This window comes from Myiozetetes cayanensis, unplaced genomic scaffold, assembly GCF_022539395.1.
Source record: "Myiozetetes cayanensis isolate MyiCay16 unplaced genomic scaffold, myiCay2020 scf5-8, whole genome shotgun sequence".
Classification (NCBI taxonomy): domain Eukaryota; kingdom Metazoa; phylum Chordata; class Aves; order Passeriformes; family Tyrannidae; genus Myiozetetes; species Myiozetetes cayanensis.
Window position 1 is genome coordinate 100,926,960 of NW_026087742.1, and position 25,059 is coordinate 100,952,018.

Here is a 25,059-nt window from a genome sequence, read left to right on the forward strand (position 1 = left end):
CTCTAGTAGTTGTGCTGAACTCATCCCCACGGCAAAAGTGGTGGGGCCAGTCTGGAGTAAGATGTGTGAGAGAGCTATCAGACTTTAATCAGTGAAATGAAGAAAGAAGATAGGCACAATATGAAACACAAGTCTGCAGGCCTCTGTCTGGCTTAAGCCAGCAAGTGCAAAGAAATTCAGGCTTGCTGTCAGCTAAAGCTCTGGCACAGCCCTTTGACATGACTACGTAATGCAGCAAATCTGTTTCTCGTCATCTGACGCTCCACTGAGACCTCTTGCTATGCTTAGCTGAGAGCTTTGAACATCCTTGCTTTTGTTGGCCTCCTATGAAGTCCCTCAAAAACACAGTTGATTTGATACTTTACTCTGCTGTTGCAAATTATCCTGGTTGTTTTGAGATAGCAGTGATCTAGTAGCAGCTGGTGTAATGGTGGATTTTGTGTTAGTGCAGTCAGGGTAGCAGGGCAGCAGTTGTGCTGCCTGTGGAACTCTTGGCAGGGCATGGGCGGGACAAAGGCATGGCTACTTTGCTGGTGTCCAGGAAGAAGATCTCTACAGCCCTCCTTGTGCTGGAGAAGCCCAAGCTGGGGGCTTTGGGGTGGTTTCCTCATCCCTTACCCAGTGGCCTATGGAGCTTTCTTAATGCTAGCTGGCAGAATAGGAAGCCAGGTGCCTGTCCTGGTGCTGATGGCTTGAGGCATCCCAGCCAGTGGAGTACTAGATACACTCCCAGTGTTATCCCCAGCAGATTTGTGCTCACTTTCATAAACAAGCAGTAAATGAGGAAGGAGTCATCTTCTCCCCTGTCAGAAACTTTGTATCCAGGCCTTTGGATGCCTCATGCAGCCCCAAATCTGGGAGAGTCTCCACTCACTCAAAGCAGGGATGCACCGATTGGCACAAACCTGAGCCTGAAGTGTGGGCAGTAGTGGCATCAGACCTGGGAAGAGGTAACTGTGGACAGATGTCCTGAGTACTTGTGCCTATGTTCTTTACACCTGCAAAGCTTTCAGAAAAGGACATGGTATCCATGTGCATCTCATGGTAAGGCAGGAGCGCAAAAGTGGAGGGATGTGCAGGAATCACCCTGGCTTGGGCTGGACTCTGAAATGCAGCTGCAATTCCTCAACAGCACAAGTGCAGATGTCAGACATCGATAAGATGGAGGAAACAAATGTTTTTGCAAACTAGGAGAAAAGAAGACTCAGTGGAAATGCTTCATTCCCCTTCTTAGATGATTACATCCACAAGTAGTCAGAAAGAAATGGTTATTTATATCTTGAGCGCACAGTAAATCACTGTGAGAGTCCATGCCCTGTCTTTGTTATACTCACTGGGAATGGCCTCTGGCCACCAGCAACCTAGCTGCCAAAGTTTTCTTTCTCTGACAGACTCACTGGCAGTTTGGGTTTGGGTGATGAATTTTGAAATGTGATTGTGCTGTAAAACTGGCTCAGAGAACATAAAGTCAGCCAGCCCATGGCTGGAGGAGATGATAGCAGATCCTGGCCACATAGAGAAGCAAAGGTACTGATGCTCAAGATGTGATGGCTGGTGGGCTGGTGGCACCCATGCACGTGTGCCTTGCTGAGTTTGGAAAAGTGCTAAAAGGAAGGAGGGCTTGATATTTTGGGAGGAGATATGCCCAACATTGTAAAGATACCCAGGAACAGACATGCCAACTTTGCTGAGTGTGTTGAGCAGTCTGCAGGCTCTCTCTGTCACGAGGGAGTAACGCACTGGTTGGAATACACTGGCCCATGGACCTCTCCACGGGTATTGTACAGGACAGACTGGGAGACCAACGTCAGTCTGGCAGTACAGTGATTCCAGTGCTAGTGCAATCCCTGGGCAAACCCTGTGGGCAGCACTGCCCTTAGGGGAGAGGGAGTCCTGCTGGCTGCAGTCCCTGGCTTTGGGCTGTGGTATGTAGGGTGTTTCCTGCCAGCTGCCCTCCAGTGAAAGCACAGCCTGTTGGGAGCAGTACCCTGGGTCAGGGAGTGCAGAGCCTGGCTGGAGGGTTCAGGAGAGGTGGGTAATGGGCACTTCAGCTAATAAGCTGCTAGGCTTTGAAGGCTGCATGAGGTATCTATAACAGACACTCAAAACGCAGCACAGGGTAAGGTACAGGTGTCTAAATCCTTCCTGGCCTCCAGATGCTACCCCAGGGTCCTATTTTGTGTCAACCAGCCAGCCCTGTAAAGATGTGTTGGATACCCTAGGGCATCTCAAATAGTACTGGGCACCTTTGTTGAAGCAACTGAATCCCACCCTAAGTGGTTTGCTCAAGATCATATATAAAGCCTCTGTGATAACTAGGACCAAAGACCCGACCTCTTCACAGGCTATCCAGCATTTTCATCACTGGAACTTACCCTCTCTCAAGAATGAATATATCCACATAGTGGGTTTGGTTCAATTTTTTTTTTCTTTTCCTCATTTTTCAATAATTTGACTGGCCAAGGGTCATTAAAAGGAAGTTTTCTAGTGGATAACGAACACTTCTCCACAGTGTGTGTTGTGTACAGGGAAGGAGTCAAAGTCTTTTCACCTAACCTTATTATGCTTTCTGTATTGTTTCAGCCCTCGTTGCTGCTATGTCTTCAGTGCTGGGTTTTGGAGGAAAATGCACATACTGTTTTAATATCTCTGTGCTGAGTCTCACCCTAACTGTGTGGGCTGCTTTGGGTTATTTGTTCTGCTATTCAAGAAAAAATCAATGTGAGCCTTCAGTATGAAAATCATATGAGACAGAAAAAGAGGAAGAGAAATCCCTGATCGAAATAAAATACATGGGGAGGTGGGCTTTAGGAAAGCAGCCTCATGTGTGGCAGAAGACCTGATGGAAGTGTCAGCAAGACAGTCCATAAGTTCCTCTGGCATGCAGTGGGTACAGTAATGTTTTCAAACCAGCCGTTTAGTGCAGGGCTTTCTGGGGTCTGAAAGATTGCCGTGCTGCACATTTGGAGATATAGCTGACAGTGAGGAGAGCCTGGGATCTCAGCTTTCAGTCTGAGAAATTAGTGGGTCACTGAGAGAAGTAAGAAAATTAGAGGCCTGGGATGGAGAGCGAGAAATAAACTGAATTTGGAAGCATGAGCTCAACAGTTTGTCATACCACTTTGGATAAGGCTTGTATTGAATAAGAAACCTGCTGAAAACAATTATCTGAAAAAAGTGAAGCTGCTCAGATTTCTGCTTTATAAGTTTCTCCGTTGATTTAATCCCACTCCCCATCCGTTCTGTGAGTGCTGTGTCTGGTCTAATGAGGCCCCCTTCATTCTTCTCATTTGGGCAGCCTTCCGAAACCTCTTCTGTTGAGAAGGGCTTTTGCAGCCCCAGCAGCTCCTGAAGGATCTGGGAGCAGAGAAACACAAAGTTCAGAGGAGCAGCGACTACTTGTGGAAGTTAATGAGGGGAAATGAACTCATTTGTGATACCTGTAAAATTGAAACCCAGCTACCCCAGAGGTCTGGGGCATCCAGCTGGTTGTAACACAGATGTACTGATCTAGGAAGAGGTGACCTGCTGGCTCTGGAGAGCCTGACTGTGCACAAAGCCCTGTTTCTGGTTTAAATGGGATTCCTTTGAAAGAGAGTCCAAGTCACGATAGAAAAAAATTATGTGCCCTTTCCAAACATCCTGTCCCATGGCTTGGATGCTGACAGTGTGCTTTGTATCCCAGTGGTGTTTTGTACTCTCAGCTTGTGAAGCCCTCTGAGCCTTTAGCCTGGCTTCCTGCTGTGGCTGCCCTTCATGGAACAGCACTGATTTACACCGGTCTAATCCCTAACCTTTGTGACAGGTACTGCAGAGCTAAAATACTAACTGGAAAACCTTCATAACACACTACTCAGTGTCTCATACTTTACATAACTTCATTGCCGCATTACATTTCAGCAATTTAAAAAGCAAACACGGAGCAGTCAAAGACACATATGACTAAACTGTACTGGTTTGTTCCCAGTCTTTCCCTGAGCAGCATCCTCCTCCTATACCCCTTACTCTTTGATGCCTAAAAATCCATCTATGGCTTTAAATAAACTATTAGTGGGGACACGACTCTGCTTGATGTCTGGCCTGCAATGGAAGTAAAGTGTCACTTCTAATTTTGTGTGGGTGCAGAACAAAGATGCCTGTGACGAATCCACTGTACAGTGCACTAGTTTTGTTTGAACAGGGAGCTCTGGTGAGAAGCATATTTCAAAGGGCTGGAGAAGCAGATTTTAAATGCTGTCAAAGAGAAATGATTTTACCTTTTCTAATTCCCATTCATGGTACCTTGTGTTCCTACCTCATGGATGCTGTGCAATAACCTTGCATGGTGGATGGAATAAGGCAGCTGGAGCAGCACTGCCAAAGACTGGCTCGGCTTGGCGTGGCTCTGGTCCAGGGCCTGTATTGGCCCATGTTAAGTCAGCCAAAGTGGCTGCACACAGGGTTGTTTACAAAAAGTGTAGAAACAGGCAAGCAAGTAGGCAGTCAGCAACACTTCTCATTTACAAACAGCAAAGCCTAACCACATTTATCTAACCAACTTCAGTCACTATTGTCAATACCAAATGAAAAGGCACTAGGTCTCCATGAAATAATGCTGTCTGTGTAGCTGTTGGCACAATATTTTTTCAAGAAGAGTGCAACAACCAAGAAAGGGCTCTAATAAAATTAGTCCCAGATTTACTATGAATAGCTTAGCCAGGTCTCACACATGCTACCAGGGAAAAGCTATTTTCCTATCAAATAACAAAGTAGTTGAGTAAGGAGTTGAGATAAATTGTTGGGATGACTTCCAGTTGTTGACTGTGGTGAGTAAATGAGGTAGGTCATGCCTCCCCGAGCCTGGGTTTCAGTTTCACATCAGGCAGTTTTGTATTGCCGTGTCTGTCTCTTCTGCACCATTTACTTCATATACTGTATGTGCATCCTTCCCTCCCCCCACTTCCACTCTCCCTTGTACATATTTAATCATAAAATCTCTCTGCCGTTCTGGTTCCTTGTATTTGACATGTGCTTTATCCAGCCTTCTGCCCCTGGGAGCTGGTCCTTGATGAGAAGGGACAAAGCAGACCATCAAGCTATCATGCTTTGTACAAGGCATTATTTTTTCCATCTGTCAAAATTAAATGGCACTTGGGATTTTCCCTTGGCCTGTCAATATTTCCACAAAATTCAAGGCTATCTAATGAAACTCAGGGAAAATAGTTGTGCAATGACATTCCCTTGCATGTTGTCATGGTGTCACATAGCTCTGTGCAAACATTTTTTTTTTTGGCTTTTTGAAGATTGATCCACAAAGAGGATTACCATCACTGCTCACTGCAGCCCTGTCACTGCTGTTGCACACATCTACCTCAATCACCAGCCTGCCCAAATAGTTTCCTGTTGTTCAGACTAAGCATTTTTAGCATCAATTTAAATGTTTGACATATAGAAGACATTTGGGGTGTCCACAGCCTTGGCCTCGCTGGGGTGCAAGTGAGCATCTTGCTGTTGGCTGTCTGGGACAGTATTTTACCACTTCACTGTTTCCAGCTAGAGGTGATCACTGTGGCCTCCCTTTCCTGTGAAGGCTGCTCATCTCTAAAATAAATGGTCTTTTATTTCCAAGACATGAAGGCTCAAGTTTTTCTGCTTTTCCTCCCTTCTCTGAGCTGTTTGTGGCTGACATAGGCAGCATGTGGAATCAGTTCCATTTATTTCTCTCTCCCATTTGATTATGCATACTCCTCTCTTCATTTTCCCACTGCAACAATGAGGACAGGGATAAAATGCAACTGTTCTCCCATCACACTGTCACCAAGGCAAGAACAGACACTGAGTTTTTTAGCTATTTTTTAGCTAAAAGCAGTGGACAGTCAAAGCTTTTAAGAAGAGATGCCATGTCCCTCAATCAAAGGCACCTGCTCAGGTGCTTTCTTCTTCCCATTTTCAGTCTTGAGGGAAAATTTCAGTAGCAGACACAGCTTTTAGAGACACATAACCAACTGCAGTAAGACTGAGAAATACAGGGTCACATGTATCCTCTCCAGGTTCATTTCTCCCTACCTTTGACGTGACCATGTCCATCCTTGCTCCACCTGCCACCTCCTTGGCCACCCTGTGCAGCAGAGCCATAAGCTCCAGATGGATGGCTCAGGCCTGCCACCATGTGCTGGTGTTTTTTCTGGTCAGAGCGCAAATACAGCACTCAGCTCACAGGGCAAATGATGATCTATTCCTTCATAGCTGATGGATGAAGCACACGGATATGGAGGAATAAATATAGAATTCTCATGATTGTCTTAAATTGCGTGTGCATTGAAAGGAATTGGGGTGGTTCTCCTGGCGCAGCAGATGGTAAGCCCACTTGGGGATAATACCCACTGGATTCTTGTTTTTGTGGCCACTGCTTATAGAGGTCACTAATCCTGTAGCTTGGCTGCTCCCTGGGGGTCACTAAATGCATTGGTTTGGATTTTGGAAATCAAGCACAGTATGTGCTAAGTGCTCTAACAGGAAATTCATGTGCAGTATCTTAATATGTATTACGTCTCAGACTCTTGACAAGACAGGCAAATAGATGATGAATGTAATTTGTCAGTAAAATTCAGCAGATATATCTTCAGGGTTTAACTCAATATCAAAGCAAGAAGGCAGCACTGAAAGTAAAGCACTGAAAATTACATCCTCAACTCTTTTCCATCAAGTGATAATTATTAGGTAAGTAATAATGATTTGTACCAATGCAGTCAGTACAGAGTGATAGTTCCCTAGGTTGTTATTTGGGTTTGTGGGTAGAGCTTGCTGTAAAGTGCACAGTGAATACTATGGGATTATTGCAGTTCTGCCCTGTTTTAACAGGTCAGAATAGGGCAGTTCTTGCTGGATGGTTTGTGGGCTTTTCAGATACCAGTTGTGCTAGGACAATGACATGGTTACTATTTTAGTCATTGGGTTACTTGAATGTGACTTGTATTTCTATTTGCGTTAAAAAACCTTGCAGCCTTTTCTAGCAGTTATTAGTCTGTATTATAACAACTGTGTCTTTAGCTGTCTGAAAAGCAAAGTCCTGGCAAGCAGAAATATAGAGTTGCCAGGCTAAAAGCAAAATACATTAAGTCAAACATCAATATTTATGACAAAGTCGGTAGTTCTTCTGAAATAAACAAGAAGAAAATATATTGTGAAAAAGGATCAGGAAGGCTGGTAACACTAGTGACAGACAATAAACATAATATAGTTACAATTTAAAGCTCGTGTAACTCAGGGCTCAGTTCTTCTAAGAGCCATTGTCACCTGTGGCTAAGCACAGGCTTCAGACAAATGAAGTGAGTGGTGCACTGTTGGGTAAATGAAGCGTCAGTGAGAGGATCCTTTTCTGTAATTCTTATTTTACAGCTAGCACCCAAATAGCATGGCAGCTGAGGCATTACTGGATTACGTAGAAATGGATGGAGCCACATATACAAATCTCTTAATTGTTGAATTCTGAGTGAAAGTTACATTATGAATCCAAAATATTTATACTAGTACTGTTCCTATTCCCATTTAAAAACATTTTTATTCTGCTTTCGAAGATAAAAGATCAGACAAGTATATTGATACTTGTCCAACATATTTTATCATTATAAGACATTATAAGATCCTAATTCTCCCAAAGCATGGGTTGCACACCCTGTCAGCCCAGGGCAGCATGGGGGATAGTGGGAATAGTAAACAGTTAAAAAGTTTCTGTGTCACCCAGGGCAGGACCCAAATTTCAGTTCAAGATTTTATTTTTTGGTTCCATGGCAATCCAAGTTCCATTTCATAGCTTGATGCATTAGTTAATCTAGCAGGAAGAATCTTTATGTCCTGGTGAGTAGAAAGTTTTGCTTCCTCTTCTTCGTTTATGAGACTCCAAACCAAACCAGGATCAGTATTGAAGACTAATGCCACAATACTGTATTGCACAGTGGGTAACATTGTGCTCATCAGTAGAAAATACAGCATCACATCCCTCTGAGGAAAGTTGCATCTGTGTCTCCTGTCCTCCTGGTTACGTGTTACAGTCACTGCAGTGCTGCAGACGTGGAGGAATAGTTTTCCCTGGTAAGGGTGGTGTAGAAAATCCCATCCTTTGTTCAAGCTATGAGAAAAATAAATGTTCTGAATTGTTGTTTTGCATCCTGGTGTCACCTACACTGCGTGGCTCTGGCCTGGGTTGGCCAGGGGGCCATGGTGTCTGGTGATAGAGGAAGGTGCAGCCATGCACTCTGCAGGTGGTGTAACTCCATACCACTTGTTTCTGTAGGAAATGAGGCTAAAAGCTGCTTGTATGGGGTGTGTATGTGGCTGAGCAGCACCCTGTAATCACAGTAGGAAGAAAAGCAGAAACCTGTAATAATCTTTACCAGCAAGTACCTTGATAATTGGTAGCTACATACTGCATATTTAGGGCCTACTCTGTTATAAACAAGTTGCAAGCAGATATAGCTCTGGTGGCCATTACTTGGGATATGTCCCCTGGTTCCAGTGTGGCTGGGCAGCCTGAGGCATGGTGGAGAGTCACTTCTTGTCAGCCACCCAGGGATGTGTAGCCAGGTAGCCTGGAGGTACAGAAAAATGGGGCCAGGAAGACTTCTCTGCAGTGAGAAAAAGACAGTGGATGTCGTGGTGCTGCTGCAACAGAACTGCCCCATGCATGGATGGCAGTGTATAGAGGAAGGGTCCACTTTCTCTCTCAGGTGACCATGTCATAACAGGCTGGAGCAGCCAAACCGGCCGAAGGAGCACCAGGGAATTTTTTTAAATCTTCTGACACAACTGTGGAAACTTCTCCAGTGTTATTTCCAAAATGCTTTGTTGCTACAGCTGCAGTGAAACTGTGGACTCCACATTCCTGGAAGCGTTCAAGGCCAGATTGGATGGGGCTTTGAGCAACCTGGTGTAGTGAAAGTTGCCCCTGTCCACAGCACAGGTTTGGAACTAGGTGATGTTTAATGTCCCTTCCAACCCTAACCGTTCTATGATTCTACAAAGCTGTGATTCTATGAAACGAATGCTAAAAGTATAGGAAAATGAGAATGGTTGCCCAAACCAGCCTTGCTGTCTGGTTTGTGTGCTAGGGCCCTGTTTCTGGAAAGGAGGATGCTGGGGGAGAAAAGGAGCAAACACCAAGAAGGATAGACAGCTGTGACATTGTCATCAATGCTTGCAGCACACCTTGCAGGTGCTTCAGCCAAAAGTTACCTCCCAGTGGCAGAGCTCAACCATGATGACAGGCACTCTTCAAAACTGGTGGAAGAACAGAACTTCTCTTTTACCAGACTCATTAATTCTGGTTTAAGAAATGAGAGTATATGGGGCATATAATTGAATATAAGAAAAGCCCGGCTTGTAGCAAGCAGAATTATTGTCCTTCATGAGCTGATGTTATGAAAAGGCCCTGAGTCAATGATATTTTAGCCTTGAAAAAATATTTTTCATGATGTGTGAGAAAAACGCCTGCTATTTGATGCAGCCTTATGAGAAGCAGAATCACAATGAGAAGACTATCAATCTCATGCTTTCTGGTTTAAATATCATATTCAGTGAGGACCCCCTGAGAATGTGGGTCCTTGGCCACATGAAGGCCAAGTATGAGATTGGCTGTGGGAAATGCTGAGACCTGATAGTAGAATTCAATTCCATTGTGTGGTGACATCCCCTGAGTCTTATCCCCCAAAACCTCAAGATTTTTTGTTGTTGTTGTTGTGTTGCATTGCTTTCTAGTTATTAGTTTAATAATAGTTATTATTTTAATAATACATGACCTGCTTTGTCTCTCAGGAATACAATTTACTTAACTCCCAAATGCCAAGAGGCCTTCCTCTACCCTAGTGTAGTAAGCTGGGAGTTGTGATTCACAAAGCCAAGTGGTTTTCATGATGGGCAGTGCATATCTGAAGCCTTCAGAATGGCTTTGACAATCTCACTTCTAGGCATGAGTGTGCTATTAGTAACTCCCATTTGCATTTTTTTTTAACTTTGCTTTTTGTATTTACCACTGCTACGAGCATCTGCAATATGTTCTACGTTCCTTGTGACAAAGCAATGCACGTTGCACATGGATGGCAGCTAGAAAACCAGCCCAGAGTACAGTTACTGCAAATGAGGAAAGGCTTTCAGGATTATATTATTATCTTGAAGTGTGTTTGCTGCCTTTCATCGTCCTTCCCCACTGCTCCAGCTCTGATGCTTCCCCTCCTGTCCCTCCTCAAAAATATTCAGCCCTGCACATCCAAAATATACTAAATTTTCTGAATTAGAGTACACTTATTTTTTACTGTATAATTATTTTTAGTGCTCTTTCTCCCTAGTTTGCATCTCCTCTCCTGGTGCCAAGAGCTACCTAAATTTACAACATTGGCTTCATAGCCCCAGGGTGTGCAGCAGAGCATAGATCGGGATGTGCAGTGACAGGCCGGAAAAGTTGGGATTAAGAGGAACATGGAGGTGCAATACAGGCCCTCCCTTGTCCTGCTCCTGTTTCCAGATTTTGACAAAGGGTTGCAGTGCCCTTGATCTGTCTGTCAAGGCCAAAATAGGGACAGAGCAGCAATGCAACCCAGCCTTTCAGGAGTGCAAGTAAAAGAAAAAGGGAATACCCATGCTAAGGCTATTTCCTTAAGACTTTTAAAACATAAAAGGTGAATGTTTAGATCAAAACCAGCCTTTACAAGGAGCCTGGTGTGAAGACTTCAAGGCTGTATGACTGTCATTGAGGCCACAGCCTGCTGAGGACATGAAACCCAGCTGTGGTGAATTAAGTGCAGCAAAGGTGACATGATAAACACACAAGCTGTATCATGTGCCCACTACATGTCTGCAATTTGAAATGTATGACAGGTACACAGAAAGCAATGTACCTTTCTTGTCTTTGCCTTCCAAATGTCTCTTTCCTTCCTCCTTTTTGTCTCCATTTCTCACATTCCATAGAACCATCATAGAATCAAAAAATGGCTGGGGCTGGAAGGGACCTTAAAGTTCCAACTCCCCTGCCATGGGCATGGACACCTTCCACTATACAAGGTTGTTCAAAGCCCCATCCAATCTGGCCTTGAACGATTCCAGAGATGGGCATCCACAACCTCTCTGGGAAACCTGTTCCAGTACTTCACCACCCTCATAGTAAATAATTTCTAATCTGAACCTGCCCTCTTTCAGTTTAAAGCCATTCCCCCTTGTCCTATCACTACATGCCCTTGGAAAAAGTCCCTCTCCTGCTTTCTTGTACGCCCCCTTTAGGTACTGGAAGGCTGCTAGAAGGTTTCCCTGGAGCCTTCTCTTTCTTCTCTAGGCTTAACTACTCTCTCAGCCTGTCCTCATAGGAGAGTTGCTTCACCCCCCTGATCATCTTCATGGCCCTCCTCTGGACCTGCTCCAGCTGCACCTTATGAATAAGAAAGGTAACCACAATAAGGATCTCCAGGGTCAGTTGAGTTGCCACCTCTTGTTGCCAAATGGTGGGATGCTTGGAGGTGCCCCTGTCAAGGATGGCCAGCTCCTCTGAAATGGGTGAAGTAGGCTGGAGCAGCCTGTTTTTAGGATACCATGCAGTCAAGTGGAGCAGGAAAGAAAATAGATGATGAAATAAAGGCACTGAGATTTCCTCTCAGAGGAATGCCAGTGTTCTGCTTCCTCCTCTTACGTCAGGTCAGCAGAACTGTTACTCGGTCTTATTTTCTTCTTTCTTTCCTTGAGAAAGTAAAATAGAGGGGAGGGAGAAATATTCAAACTGCTCCTGCTTAAAAGCTAACTTTTATGTGGTCCAAGTCAGCTTTGAAATTGAAACCTCTCTGGGATAATGAAACAGAAGAGGCTGAGTTTCTATTTAGACTGATATTATTTGGCTGAGGGCTGTCTTTACTCAAGAGTAATTTGGGAAAGTGACAGACAGCCATGACCTTGATTTACTTTGTAATAGTTTGGGTTTAAATGGAAGAGTATTGAAATTTAGATTTTTTAAAAAATTTTCGGAGACATTATTAAAGAGAAGGACTTTCCATTCTTCCTTTCAGTACACTCTGTAGTGGTAAAAATAGCAGAGGATATAAATGTGTGGCATTCATCTGCTGACTTCTTCATGTCTGTTATCAGACTTCATTGCATTTAAAGACTGGTCAGAGCAGGAAAGTAGTCCAAGACTCTCAGCTTACCTCTGAAGGATTCTCAAAATGGAAAACACCCATTTATATGATAAAATACATTTGTTAAACTGTGCTTGTGGGAGGCATAGTACTAGATTAAAGAAGATAGTGGAACTCCTGAACAAGGTACATTTGCTAAGGCAAGTGAAGAATTCATGTAATATGGAGCATATTCTGCCCCATTTGCTTTGGAGGTACCCCAAGGTATATGCATATATTAGGGTGGTGCTGCTACTTGATGCTCATTAATTTGAGCACTCAGTCACCCAAATACTCAAAACAATCTGTAATCACTAAGTAGAACAGTTAGACAATATCAGTATAATAGTAGGGGAAATGATGGGAGAGGTGGACAAGATTCTCTCCCTTCTGACTAGAAGAATTTCTGCCTCTTTGGGAGTTTTGGGAGCTATGGATGTAGTTTCAGCCCTAATTTATTTCTGTTGGGTTCTTTCCACCCCCAACCCCCTCAATCTCACACTTTGTTTGCCTGTTCTTTCTTACAGGAATGAGTTTGTTTGCTTTCCTGAAAAAACATCTCACAGCCAGGAATGAGAATGGAACTTGTCAGGTCTGGGAGCTGTTATAACCAGCCAGCAGTCTACAAAGGTTCCTGGCCAATTAAAACAATGCCATTACTTAGGAGAATGAAAGTAAAATGAGAAGGGCATGTTCAAAGGTTTCTTCAGGGGGTAAAATCCCTGGCATTTGAGCTCCAAAGTGCTGACTGTGAGAAGCAGATTTAGGAAAACAAAAAAACACTAAACAAATTGTCACTTTGACCAAAGAAAACAAAAAAGTAATGACTTATCGCAGATTTTTAGACTTGTTCTTTACTCTCTGAAACACTTTCTACCTTTTCGGAAAAGCCAGAGGACACTCTTCCCCTCTCCCAGGGCAAGGGGATCACCACTAGCACAGAGCCAGTCAGCCAGTAATTTCCCAGTGGAAATTTTACCTGGTTGTTCTAAATGAGAATAGCACTGATTTAGTTGGGGGGGGGGGGGTCACCTTAAATTTGTAGGTACTTAATTATATAGAACATAACCAAATTATTCTGGCAAATTTGGGCAGGGAACTCAAAGATTATGGGAATTGGATGCAGGGGACAGATGCCAGCAAGTTTGCTTTTTTTCCTTAGGAAACTGGGTTAAACACTTCATTTGGAAGTGAAATACAGGGATTCATCTGGTGAATTGGCACGCTTCTTTTTTTTTTTGTCTTTAGATCTACTATATGATGTATAATCCATGTTTCTCCAGAGATGTTACTGATGCTGCTACATGTATGTAGGATCCCCCTTTGCTAACAACTGTGATATCCCTACCAGAGCAGTTAGAAAACTGAGGTTTGATTAATGAGTGATGGCAGAGGACATGCTCTTCTGTGTTTATGTGAAGATTCACACTGGTAGAGCTTCAAATATGGTCCCACACCCCTACCCACCACAGTCATCACTCCTCAATCTTAGACTCACACCTTCCCATGCCAGAGACCTGCGCCTTCTGCATGCCCAGAGAGGGTGAGTGCAGTCTGGCAGGGCTGTGGAAAAGAAGACCTGCAGGGCCACTTGCTATGAGATGGAGAGGGAATCTTTAGTGGAAATCCTGTCTTTGATGAGTATGTAAAGTTGTTCTTCCCAGATGACATGAGATGTCAGGCTTTTAACTCTGGCTCATTGAGAAGGGCTCTGGTGTTTGATAAGAATGTGTTACCAGCCCATGTGCAAAACTCAGCTCTGAAAAATAAGGGAGAGGGAGTTATTCATAAACCCTGAGGCAGGATTTTTACTGACTTCTTTTGACTTCCCACTGACTCCCTGTTTCTAGCATGGATTTTCTCTGGGACTTGATGCACTGGCATGTTGCTAATTCAGAGGGTTGATGGGGGTTTCATTCCTGACTTTTCCAGTCTCCCTCCACGTAAGACATGTCTAGCTTACAAAGAAGTACTGTTACATGATGTGTGTGACATACCACTCACCTTTTACAGGAGCTTGCATGAGTTTTGTGAAGCTTTTATAGTCCTGTTTCAGATACTCACCTGTAATCAACACTGCAGCAAGGGTTGTATTTGTGTACAGACTGTGTAGACACAAACCAATCTGAGCACATTTGCGAATGCAGTTGTATCATAAGATTATGGAATCTTTAAAGTTGGAAAAGACTTCTAAGATCATTGAATCCAAACATTTACCTGCCACTGCCAGGTCCATCACTACACTCTGTCCCTGAGTGTCACATCCACACACCTTTTAAATTCCGTATCCCATCAGTCCTTTCACTTTTCTCAATATTTTATACGTCTGCGGCACTGCTGGTAGCAAGAGATCCAAAACGCACGTCTGTGTTTATACCATCCTGTAGCTCTGTGTCTGTATAACAGGTACACGAAGGCATATGTTATACATATGCATGTGCACACAGACTCCTCTCTCCTGCCAGCGCTGTGGCTGCCGCCGCCGCTGCTGGCTGCCGCTGCAAGCATGGGAGCGCGTAGGGAATGCTGCCGATCCCGGGAGCTGCCGTCCGTCCCTCGCCCCAGCGTCGGCGCTGGGGCTCACCCCAGCCACTCTGGCACCCACGAGCTGCCCCGGGGATGGGCAGGCACAGCACAAGCCCCCGCACTATCCCAGGAGAGAAAACGCAGGTAAGGGAAAATAAGGCGGCGGGTGCCCTTGGCAACGCACAGGCCCTGCGCTGCGACTGGCCGTGAGCTGCTGGCTCCTGCAGCCTCCAGTCAGGGGTGTCTGTAGAAGGCCCCCTTCGGTGATGCTGATAAAGCTGAGGAGAGTGGAGGAGTGCTGGGAAGCGTATGCATTGGGTGCTCTCAGCCTGTCTGCTCTGGAGCAGACAGGAGTGCTGGCCGAGGGATTTTGCTGCAGCATCCTTCCCAGCAATCAGAGGAGGGGAATAAACGGAGTTGAGAGGTGAATGGTGTGTACCAGGGGAGCATTCCAGAGGGACCTGCTTGCTGGTGATGCCGGTGGAGCCCACGGGGATAGAAACGACACTGATCTCACCCTGCAGCTGGGTCTCCTGGTCTGCAGCAAGCGCAGGGTTATTAAATCCAGATGACACTGTGTAAGAGCATAGTATTTTGTAAGAAGCGACAGTTGTTCAGGAGACAGCATCGCCTGGGTCCTCCAGATGACCTCATACCAGGTAGCTCTGCTTGGGATCCTTTTTTATTACAGAAGTGAAGTTGGTGTCTGATGATGTCACACTCAGGGGGAGGGAAATAAAAAAAAAAAAAAAAAAAAGATAGATTGCAGTCCTAATGCAAGGAGGATGCAGCAGCAAACCACAGAGAGGGTCCTCTCCTCTAAGAAAGATGAGGCGAAATGCAGAACCCCTTGGGGGGTCTCTCTCTCCCTCCTGCTTCAAAGAGGAAGACTGTCTGCCTTCTGTAGAGCTGGTTGTGTAATGCATTATACATCGCGAGGTTAGACCTCTTCTGATTTCTTAATGGAAAGGCTATTTTATATCTCAAGTGGGTGCCAGTGGGGATGCTCTAAAAGCACATAGAAACTCATCCTCCGTCCCGCACTGACACCGATCTGCACAGTCAACTGCAGACCGGGAACTTGTCAAGGAGTGAGGACCGAATCTGGAGCCAATGCAGGGGGAGAGGAGCAGCCTCAGCTTTTTTAGCAAGTGAATGGGGAGGGGGAGGAGGGTAGTATGAGCAGTGATGTCATTTTTAACTGGTTCCTCACAGAGCTGGGGAGGGAAGTTAGAGGAAAAACCTGCAGTCTCAGAATGGCTCTCAGCCTTGACTGGAGACTCTAAATGACTGAGGGTCCCCATAATGGTAATTCATTTTCTTTCCTATGCAGAACCGTTCTGTTATTTTGGGTCAAGCAGAGGGTATTTCTTTCTTTCTCTTTCTTTCTCTCTCTCTCTTTCTCTCTGCTTTGAGGGTTTGACTTTTGCTATTGCCTCTTGTTTGTTAAATACCTTGCAGCTTATTTGAAGTTTTTCCTGGGTAGTTTGAGAATTTTTCTCTAATGTGGGAATCCATGTCGTTACAGGAGAGAGTTTAGCATGTAGCATTTCTGCTACTCATTGGGAGGGGAGATGCAGAGATTGCCAAGCACACAGCATTCTGCATGGGAAATGTACTTTTAAAATCACAGGTGGAAAGAAGGGGACTTGGCTGGCATTTGTTGCTGTAATGGAAGGCATTAATATTGCCTGTTAGAGGCAGAAAGACTTCTGGTCAACTATATAGATAGAAACTATTTTTCTTTGGTGACAATTTCTATGCTTTTGATTGCCAAATTTTTATTATGAGCATTTTGGTTCCAGTGGAACTGAATGGAAAATGTCAACAGTAAGAGATTCTGGCTATGTGAGACAGTATATGTATGTATAGTTCTTCATGGCATGCATTAACCACTTGCATGCTGCTCCCTCCCCTGCACTTGCCCTGTTGCTGTCTTCCATAGAAATCAGTGGGCTGCCAGACTGCACTGTGGACAGTCAGCACAACAGAGGGTTATTCAGTCTCTGGTTCCTGGAATCAGCAGAAGTAGTCAAGCAATTTTTGGATAAATAAAGTTGTCAAGATGGGTCCATCAAGGGTAAAGTGTCTTAGCCAAAATGGCAGGCAGTGAAGACATTCCCAGTTTATAGTTGCAAGTATTCAGCTACTGGTATCACTGGTACAGTTTGGGTTTGTGGTTGTTTTGATGCTGCTTGGTCCAAAGGCAGAGGGTGTAATGCTGAGAGTCCTGTTGGGCTCCCTTTTCCCAGTGGTGAGACTTGCTTGTATTTTCACCCAGGAAAACACTGAAGATAGCTGAGGAAGCCAGACCACAGTTTTGCTTACTAGGAACTTGGGATGTGCATGTGATAGCCACAGACCTTCTGCTGTAGTCTGTCATGACAACTGTGAGCTCAAAGATGGGAGATCTGGGCTCAAGAATAAAAGAGCCTGAAAAAAAAATAGGAACATTGTGATACTTTCTGAATAAGAAATGTTCCTTCAGGAAGTTCCTGCTTTTGCTGAAGGTTTGAGGAATCCATTGCTCCCCTTGAGAAAGCTCTTACTGAAGAATAGCTGGGAGGAGCAAGCCTCTCTTTTACCAGCTATTGTGAAGATGCTGGCAGCCATCACAGGGGCCATTTTGAACTCCTCCCCCTGCAACATGCCATGGTGCAGAGGAAGAGTAAATCTGGCAACCTCTTCTGCCAGTCTTCTGAGCATTAGCCTCGGTGTTGGAACATGTAACTCAGAGATAAAAGCCAGGCTTGAAAAATGGCAGTGTGGTTTTCATCCAGATGTATGCTTGTCTTCACTGATAGTGCTTATGTGGAAGCAGTGTGCCTGGCAGGTGGAGGGAATGGTTAACAGGCTGTACTGAACTAGTCACCATGGCATATGGAAGCTTTCCATCTCTCTAGTGCCAGGCTGAATCTGCTGCTGTGGATAGGCAACTTTGTTTTCCCGTGATTTTAGCATGGCACCCTTCACCAGCAGGAAATTAATGCATTTTTAGGAGGGCAAAGAACTGTGCATCTGGAGTAAGCAGCAACTCATCCTCCTCTTTTAGGGCCTCAGATATTCCCACTGCCCCGCCTGGACTGAAAACTAGTTCTGGCTTTTGGGCCAGGGCACTAGTTCTGGCTTTTTTGTCTCAGCTCAGTTCATCTGAGGTGAGAAGTTGCAAATTTATGGCACTAGAGATTGATTCTGATACCCGAAGAAGAGGGGAGCTGCATGTGACTGCAGTGGGCATGCCTGCTTCTGCAGCCTTCCCCCTTAGGAGCCAGCTGACTTTGCAGCAGGGAAGGTTAGGAAGACCTTTCCAAGCACAGAGAGATAAAAAAGCACCGGGACAGGCTCCTATGGAGCTTTTAGGATGCCCTTCTTGTAGCCTTTTTAAAGCCTAATAAGAATAATAAAATTGGGGTGAACTAAAAATACTTAGTCCACTTTAGAGCAGTGGAATTAAGCTTGGTTTTGCATTTTGGCATTTTTAGGACATGTTCAGTCACACATCAGTCAAAATTCGCTATAGGAAACATCTTCTGTGTCAGGAGGTGGTTGCCTAATTTGCTATTAATTTTGTCTGTGTTTCAGAGTTGGAAAAGTCACAGACTAGACAATTCTCTCATGGTTCCTTCCTGCCCTCCATTTCTACTGCAATATTAGTTAGCCCCATTGATGAACTTCTACCACCAAAAGGACAAGAATGGTTCAGTGCCTGAGCCCATTCAGCTGTAAAACTTTGTACTGCTAACTGTCAGCAAAAGCACTACTGATGTGTCAGGGATGGACATGATTCTTAGGGAATGGGAACCAGTGCACAGACATGATTGCAGAGGTTGCAGTATCTTTCTGGACTTCAGTGAGCTTTGAGTCTCACCCTTGGTTAGTAACTGTGTTTGCTTACACCAGGCTCTGAACAAAACTGCATGGTTTGGAGTGGTGTCTTGGAGAGGGCTAGGGCAGTGAACCATTAGGGAAACAGACTTCATTTGAGTGATGTAGTTGACTTCTGCTCACAAGGAAGCACATTTTTCATACTGTAACTGTGATACAACCAGACTTTCAATCTACAGTGTAATCCTTCTGTATGTTTTTGTGGTAGAATTTACTTACTGTTTCTGTTCTTCTCATCTTGCATGGTCTTCTCAGGGGAGGACAACATACACTCCATGAGAGTGAATTCAAGCTAACAGGTGTGTCAAAGAGGCATTTTATGGTGCATGCAATTGTAATCAAAGTTACAGAAGTAGATAAAGAGGATCGACCGAGGCTGGGTGCCAAAAACCCCCACAGGAGGCGAGGAAATAATTTTCAAGGGATGAGATCACATCTGTCCTAGGAAAGCATCCTTATCAGGGATGCAGAGAAAGTGTGAATAACTCAGTGTGAGTGTGTTTGTGGGAAAGGAGGAAAAGAAGAACTTCCCAAATTTAGCAATGAGTTCAACTCTGTGCATGTGACCAAGAAACACTAAGGTCAAATGTCTAATTGCATTTATGCCATTGTCATCTGAGTAATTATATTTCCCCCCGGCATTTCAACAGGGTAAAACCAAAGTAGGTTTGGACTGCTGTATTCTGTTAAGTTAGAAACTAGGTAACCTCCATGGCTTGTTTGCAGGGCTGTCTCCACTCCTTTGGGCTCTCTTGGTAGAACAGGCAGTAGTTATAGTCCTCTGGGATACTTTTTTTAGGCTACTTGTTTTGGAAAAATCTGTGTAATCTGGATATAACTATAAAGCACTGTGCTGTTTTCTGCCAGCAATTGAAGGCAGCAGGGGGAAGGCAGTGAGAGAAAAGGCGAGTTCTGCACAATCTCTTCATGTTTCAGGAAGGACCAGTGTTTTCCTCCAGATTTGAACAGCAGTGCTGCACATGATTCACCTCATAATGATAATAGTATATAATCTTCGTAATAGTGATAATCGTCATATGCAACTGCAGATTTCAAATTCCTCCCTGTTTTTAGTGCAAATTTCATTTGATGGCATCAGAAGACTCTTTTTCATGTCCCTGCCTATTTACCCCTACATAACCTCACTGCTAGCTATCAAATTTTTGATAAGAGGAAAGGTGATGCACCAATGTCAGAAGATGCAGATTCATGTCTCACAGTTGAACCTCATTTCTCGTGTACCTGACAATTTTTATTTTTTTTGGCACAGCACAAGCAATCAAAATTTATCATCCAAATTAAGACTGTAATTATATTTTGATAAAGATCTGGCAATTCAGTGAGAATGAAATTTAAAGGGTTGCCGGGATACAGATGACTCTGGATTATGGGGAAGCGTTTGCATGTGGAATACTAATAAGCCAAGGTTGTTCAGCATCCTTATCTAGACTTTTCCAGTAGTGTCTGATAACACAGACAATCAAGTGCTTGTTTCTTTGTTATTATCTGGCAAAGTGATTAAAGATACAGGCTGCCTTTTATGAATGAAAAGCTGACATGCTCGACACAGGTATGTCCCCCTGTTGGTACATAAGAAAAGTGGGGGGATAGAGTGCTGACCATGCCCTCATTATTGAACCTGCCAAAATAAACTTTTCCTGAGGTTTCCCAGGCTCTTGGGCATGCCAAGGAGCCTTTGTGGGAGGAGTGAGGGCTTTCCTGGGAGGTATGAACTCTGCACAATGTGGGTTCTGCTGGGACTCTCCTTTTGCAGAGACAGGTCCCCACTGGGGAGCAAGAGCTGGATGACATCTCAGGGTTGAGTGTGGGATATCCAAATACACCAGAGCTTGCTATCCAGGCAGAATGACCACAAAAGTAATGGCACCACAGAGCTGGGGAAGGTGACAAACAGCTTGATTCAACCCATAGCTGCCAAAGGGAGGGTCCTGGCTCTTGCAGCGGTCCAGCAGATGAGTAAAACTTGACCTCAGTGCTGCAGTTTGATGAAGGAAGAGCTATAGCACTTTCTCTCCTGTAAGTGTCTGGTCTGTATGTGACATTAATTAGTTATTATGGAAAGTTATTGCTATTCAATAATGTGGCCTGCTGACAAGGTATTATTCACTGCCTGTGCTGTGGTAGCACTTGCAGACCTTGGAGGGATTTGCCTATCATGTTCCTGATGCCCTGCAGCCCTAAGCCCTGCCCTGGCCCAGCTGATATCCCATGCCTGTCTCCCAGGGTTTCTGCTGTGTGACTGGCCAGCAGCAAGGCCAGTGCGTGGTTTGTGTTATCACCTCGCTACAGCTCTGCTCCAGACTTCCCGCTTCAAATATGAGCATGGTAAGGCAGGCTGGTAGGGGAAGGATCAATTTTCCCTTGCACTTAATTTCTCCCAGACTCCTTGTCTCAGCACCATCCTACCAAAGCCTTTTTATTTTCAATGTCTAACTCCAAATGCTGAGCCAAACCCACAATAATTATTATACCCTGATCATCTGTGGTGTAGGAATTTAATTGTAGCACATGGTTATATTTTTACTACGATCAGAACAATTGCGTGACTTTATGGCTTTTTCAATTAACTGTGAAACAGTGAGTGTGTCATATAACAATGTAAAAAAAAGGTTTGGTGGTATATCAGTTTCATCAAAAGAAATGGTTTTACTTCCCTGCTGAACTGAATTCCTCCCAGGTTTTTGGTGACTAAATTTTATTCTCAAGATCTTCTTTCAAGATCTTTCAAGAAAGAGACTTGACTTGCACCAGCACAGTTTGAATGGCAGGAAGAGCAGATGTGATTTGGGAGGCCCAGGTTAATGAGCATTTAGGGAAGGCAGAGTACATTGGAAATGCTGCAGCTGTAATATGAGAAAAATTACTGTAATACCTTGAATAGCCTTTTAAACACAAGGTGTGCAGTGCTTAAATGGTAGACTCCTCAAATTCAACCTGCAGAAACAGTAATGTGCTTTCTTTCTCCTTCTGTAATGTGCATGGACATGTGATGCTGGTGTCAGACAACTCCAAAACTGCAAGGCTATAGTCCAGTCCAAACCTTGTGATTTGCTGTAAGCTTCAAGACTTGCCAGAGCAGAGGCTCAATAGCTGGATCGGTGTCTCCAGGCTGGGTCTAGCAGTGCCTTGGGAAAAGGGTGCTGTCCACATTTCATCCTGGAAATGTGTCTTCAGATCCCCAGGTCTGGCATTTATTGAAGGCCAAATGCTGGTCCTTTGGAGCAGTCCAGGACTATCCTGACTTACATCCTAACGTACATTTCATAATTTATCACTCTTTCAATGTTGAAGGAGTCCAGCAAATACCTGAGGGGAAACTGGTTCTCCCAGGTTTGATAAAATCTTTCATCTTGAGTTGTTCTATCTCAATATATGACTGTCCTTTTCTGCCAGGTGTCTATTCATATGAGGCAAAATTAAAAAATAAATAAGCCTGTAAGTTGTACATCACTGCATAAATGTATCATAAAGTATTTAGCCTATTCAAGGGCTGGCTGATGTGTGAATCTGGTTTATTCCAGTTCCATTTTCTGAGTTTGCACTGAGTTTCTACTGAACTACATGTGATATTTTTACATTTCATGCAGTTTTTCTTCTGCATTTTCTATGATGTCTCTTCATAACGCCTACTGGTAACGTTTAGGAATCCATCCTCTCTGCCCTGATCCTTTCAGTCAGCCTTGCTCATTTTCCAAACCAGTCATCCTACCTTGGGTTGGCCTCATTGCAGTCTCTGATTCTCTCTGAAGGAAGGTGACTCCATGGCTTAGTCAGCCTGCGACTCCCAGGTTGTTTCTTGGACCAGCATCATGGTGAAGTCGCCATGGTATTATGGGAAACTTTTTTGGAGTCAAGCAGAGCCCTGCCCTCATCTTCTGGCAGCTGTTTAAACAGAGGCACTGTGCAGTTGGTTGTACCTCTAAGAGATGCAATAAACTTTATTTATATTATAAATTGTAGTCTGTGGGCTATCAGAATAGGATTTGGCAAACAAAGCAACGCTGAAGAGCTTGTGATCCCATGAAAAGGGTTTCAGCTTTGCTGGGTGGAAACTCCTACTTCCTATGAAGAAGCATTACTTAGTAGGTCAAGTGGGGAAGCTCAAGGTGGGGAAATTGCAGTCAATTAAGCTAAGAGTAAAAACTGTAGTGCCCCACACTAAAATTTCTTTCATGTAGTCTGAATCTAAAAGGTTGTGTTCTTCATAACAAGTCTGAATGAACACAAGCTCATTTTCTTCACTACTCATTTCTGCTTGTGCAAAGGTGTGGGACAAAACTCTGAAAAGAGTGTCATCTTTGACCCATAAAACTGTGCAGCCAAAGCCTTTACTGCCATTTATCAGCATAATCTTTTTGAAGACTATGGGAGTGCAAGGAGGAGACTGACTACTAAAATGCAGTTCTGTCAGCATGGCTGCAGCCACTTTGCCAGTATAACGTATTGTAGAAAGACAGAGGTCATTTTGTTGCATTAAAACCTGAAGAAGCTTCATAGTTTCAGAGTAGGAAATGACCCCAGATAACACAACCAGAGTTAGCTAGACTCTGAATTATTTTCATAGGTTCATTACCTCATGTGCTCAATACACTGCCTTGTATCAGCTCATGACCTCCCAACACTATATAGAGATTTCCTGCATGCAGTGAGTTGTCAGACTGTGAGATATTATGATTTTGAAGCTTAGGTATAAAATAAGAATCATGAAATGTGGCCATTCTGTCTCATGGTGGTAGAAAGAATAGGGTAGGGTAGAACAGAACAGAATCAGAGTTAGAATTAAATTTAGAATTAAATTTAGAATTTAGAGTAGAATAGAATAGAATAGAATAGAATAGAATAGAATAGAATAGAAATTGGAAGGGACCTACCATGATCATCTAGTGGAAGATTGCTAGTATTAAACACAGTCATCAGTCACAGCCAGCACAGCTTCATGAGAGGAAGGCCTCTGTGGGACTTAGCAGTGTTGTCCGCATTTCACGGGATCTTGAGGACAGGCCACTTCCTCCTGTCCTCTGCACTGGTGAGACCCCAGTGGTGGTGCAGTCCAGCCCAGGGGCCCTCAGCACAACAGACATGGAGCTGTGGGAGCAGGTCCAGAAGAGGCCACGGAGCTGCTGGGAGGGCTGGGACACCTGCCATGAGAGGACAGGCAGAGAGAGCTGGGGTTGGGCTGCCCAGAGAAGAGAAGGCTCCAGGGAACCCTCATTGTGGCCTTTCAGTATGTATGGGGGGCTTATAATACCAAGGTCTGTCATGACAGGACAAGGGACAACTTTTTTAAATGGAAAGAGGACAGGTTTAGGTTAGATATTAGGAAGAAATTCTTTACTGTGAGCGTGGTGGGGCATGGGAACAGGTTGCCCAGAGAAGTTGTGGATGCCCCATTCCTGGGAGTGTTCAAGGCAATGCTGGATGGAGCTCTGACCAACAAGGTCTAGTGAAAGGTGTTCCTCTCCATGGCAGGGAGTTGAAACTAGATGATCTCTAAGGTCTCTTCTCACCTAAACCACTCTTATGAAAGTCCTGCTTATCACACCTGATTTCCTTTTATGACAAGGTAACCCACCTAGTTGATCAAGGGAAGTCAGCTGATGTAATCTTTTTCGATTTCAGTAAAGCTTTCAATACCGTCTCTCACAGGATCCTTCTGGAAAAAATGTACAGCACACAGCTGGATAAACACATCATTGGCTCATGGGTTGAGCACAGAGAGTAATACTGACTGAGGTAACATCAGACTGATGACCTGTCACTAGTGGGGTTCCACAGGGCTCCATCTTGGGCCCTGTGCTCTTCAACATCTTCATAAATGACTTGGACACAGGACTGAAAGGGATAATAAACAAGTTTGCAGATGACACAAAACTGGGAGGAGCTGTTGACTCCTTTGAAAGCAGGGAGGCTCTGCAGAGAGACCTTGACAAATTAGGGAACTGGGCAATCACCAACCATATGAAGTTCAATAAGGGAAAGTGCCGGATTCTGCATCTGGGATGGGGCAACCCCAGATGTACAGGCTGGGGAATGAGATTCTGGAAAGCAGCGCCATGAAAAGGGACCCCTGGCTTGATGAAAAGTTGAATCTGAGTCAGCCCTGGCAGCCAGGAGGGCCAACCATGTCCTTGGGGGGCATCAGGCAAAGCATCACCAGCCGGTCGAGGTAGGGGACAGAGCAGGTCCTGCTCTGCTCTGCACTGGTGAGGCCTCACCTTGAATATTGTGGCAGTTTGGGGCACCACAGTAATAATAATAAATAAAATAAATAATAATAATGGCCAGTCTTCGCGAGTGAAGATCCGGGGAAGGTCTTTACACCTTCCAGCCTGCGCATTGGATTTTTTAGGTGAGACACAGTGTGCGCGGAACTGAGCCCACCCTTTAATCCTAAGGTTCATCTGCCGGGGCCAAGCGAGCTTGGACGGTGGCAGCGAGGTCCTTAGGACGTAGATGGGTTGCCTTTAAGGGCTAACGAGCCCCACCTGCCCGGGAGTGG

The 25,059-nt window shown here is 44.5% G+C and overlaps 1 protein-coding gene across 4 annotated transcripts in view; it reads left to right on the plus strand.

Annotated features, from left to right (window-relative positions):
• Positions 1 to 25,059, plus strand: part of NHS (NHS actin remodeling regulator) — a 258,185-nt gene that overhangs the window by 190,851 nt on the left and 42,275 nt on the right. Inside the window, exon 1 of one of the 4 annotated variants that reach the window (XM_050333982.1) lies at positions 15,490 to 15,593. The exons of 2 other annotated variants lie outside the window; for them this stretch is intronic. In XM_050333982.1, the coding sequence (XP_050189939.1) occupies positions 15,575 to 15,593 (19 nt within the window). In that variant the 5' untranslated portion in view covers positions 15,490 to 15,574. Of the gene's footprint in view, positions 1 to 15,489; positions 15,594 to 15,864; positions 15,963 to 25,059 lie in introns of those variants that run through there. One more of the 4 variants, XM_050333983.1, reaches the window with a different exon arrangement.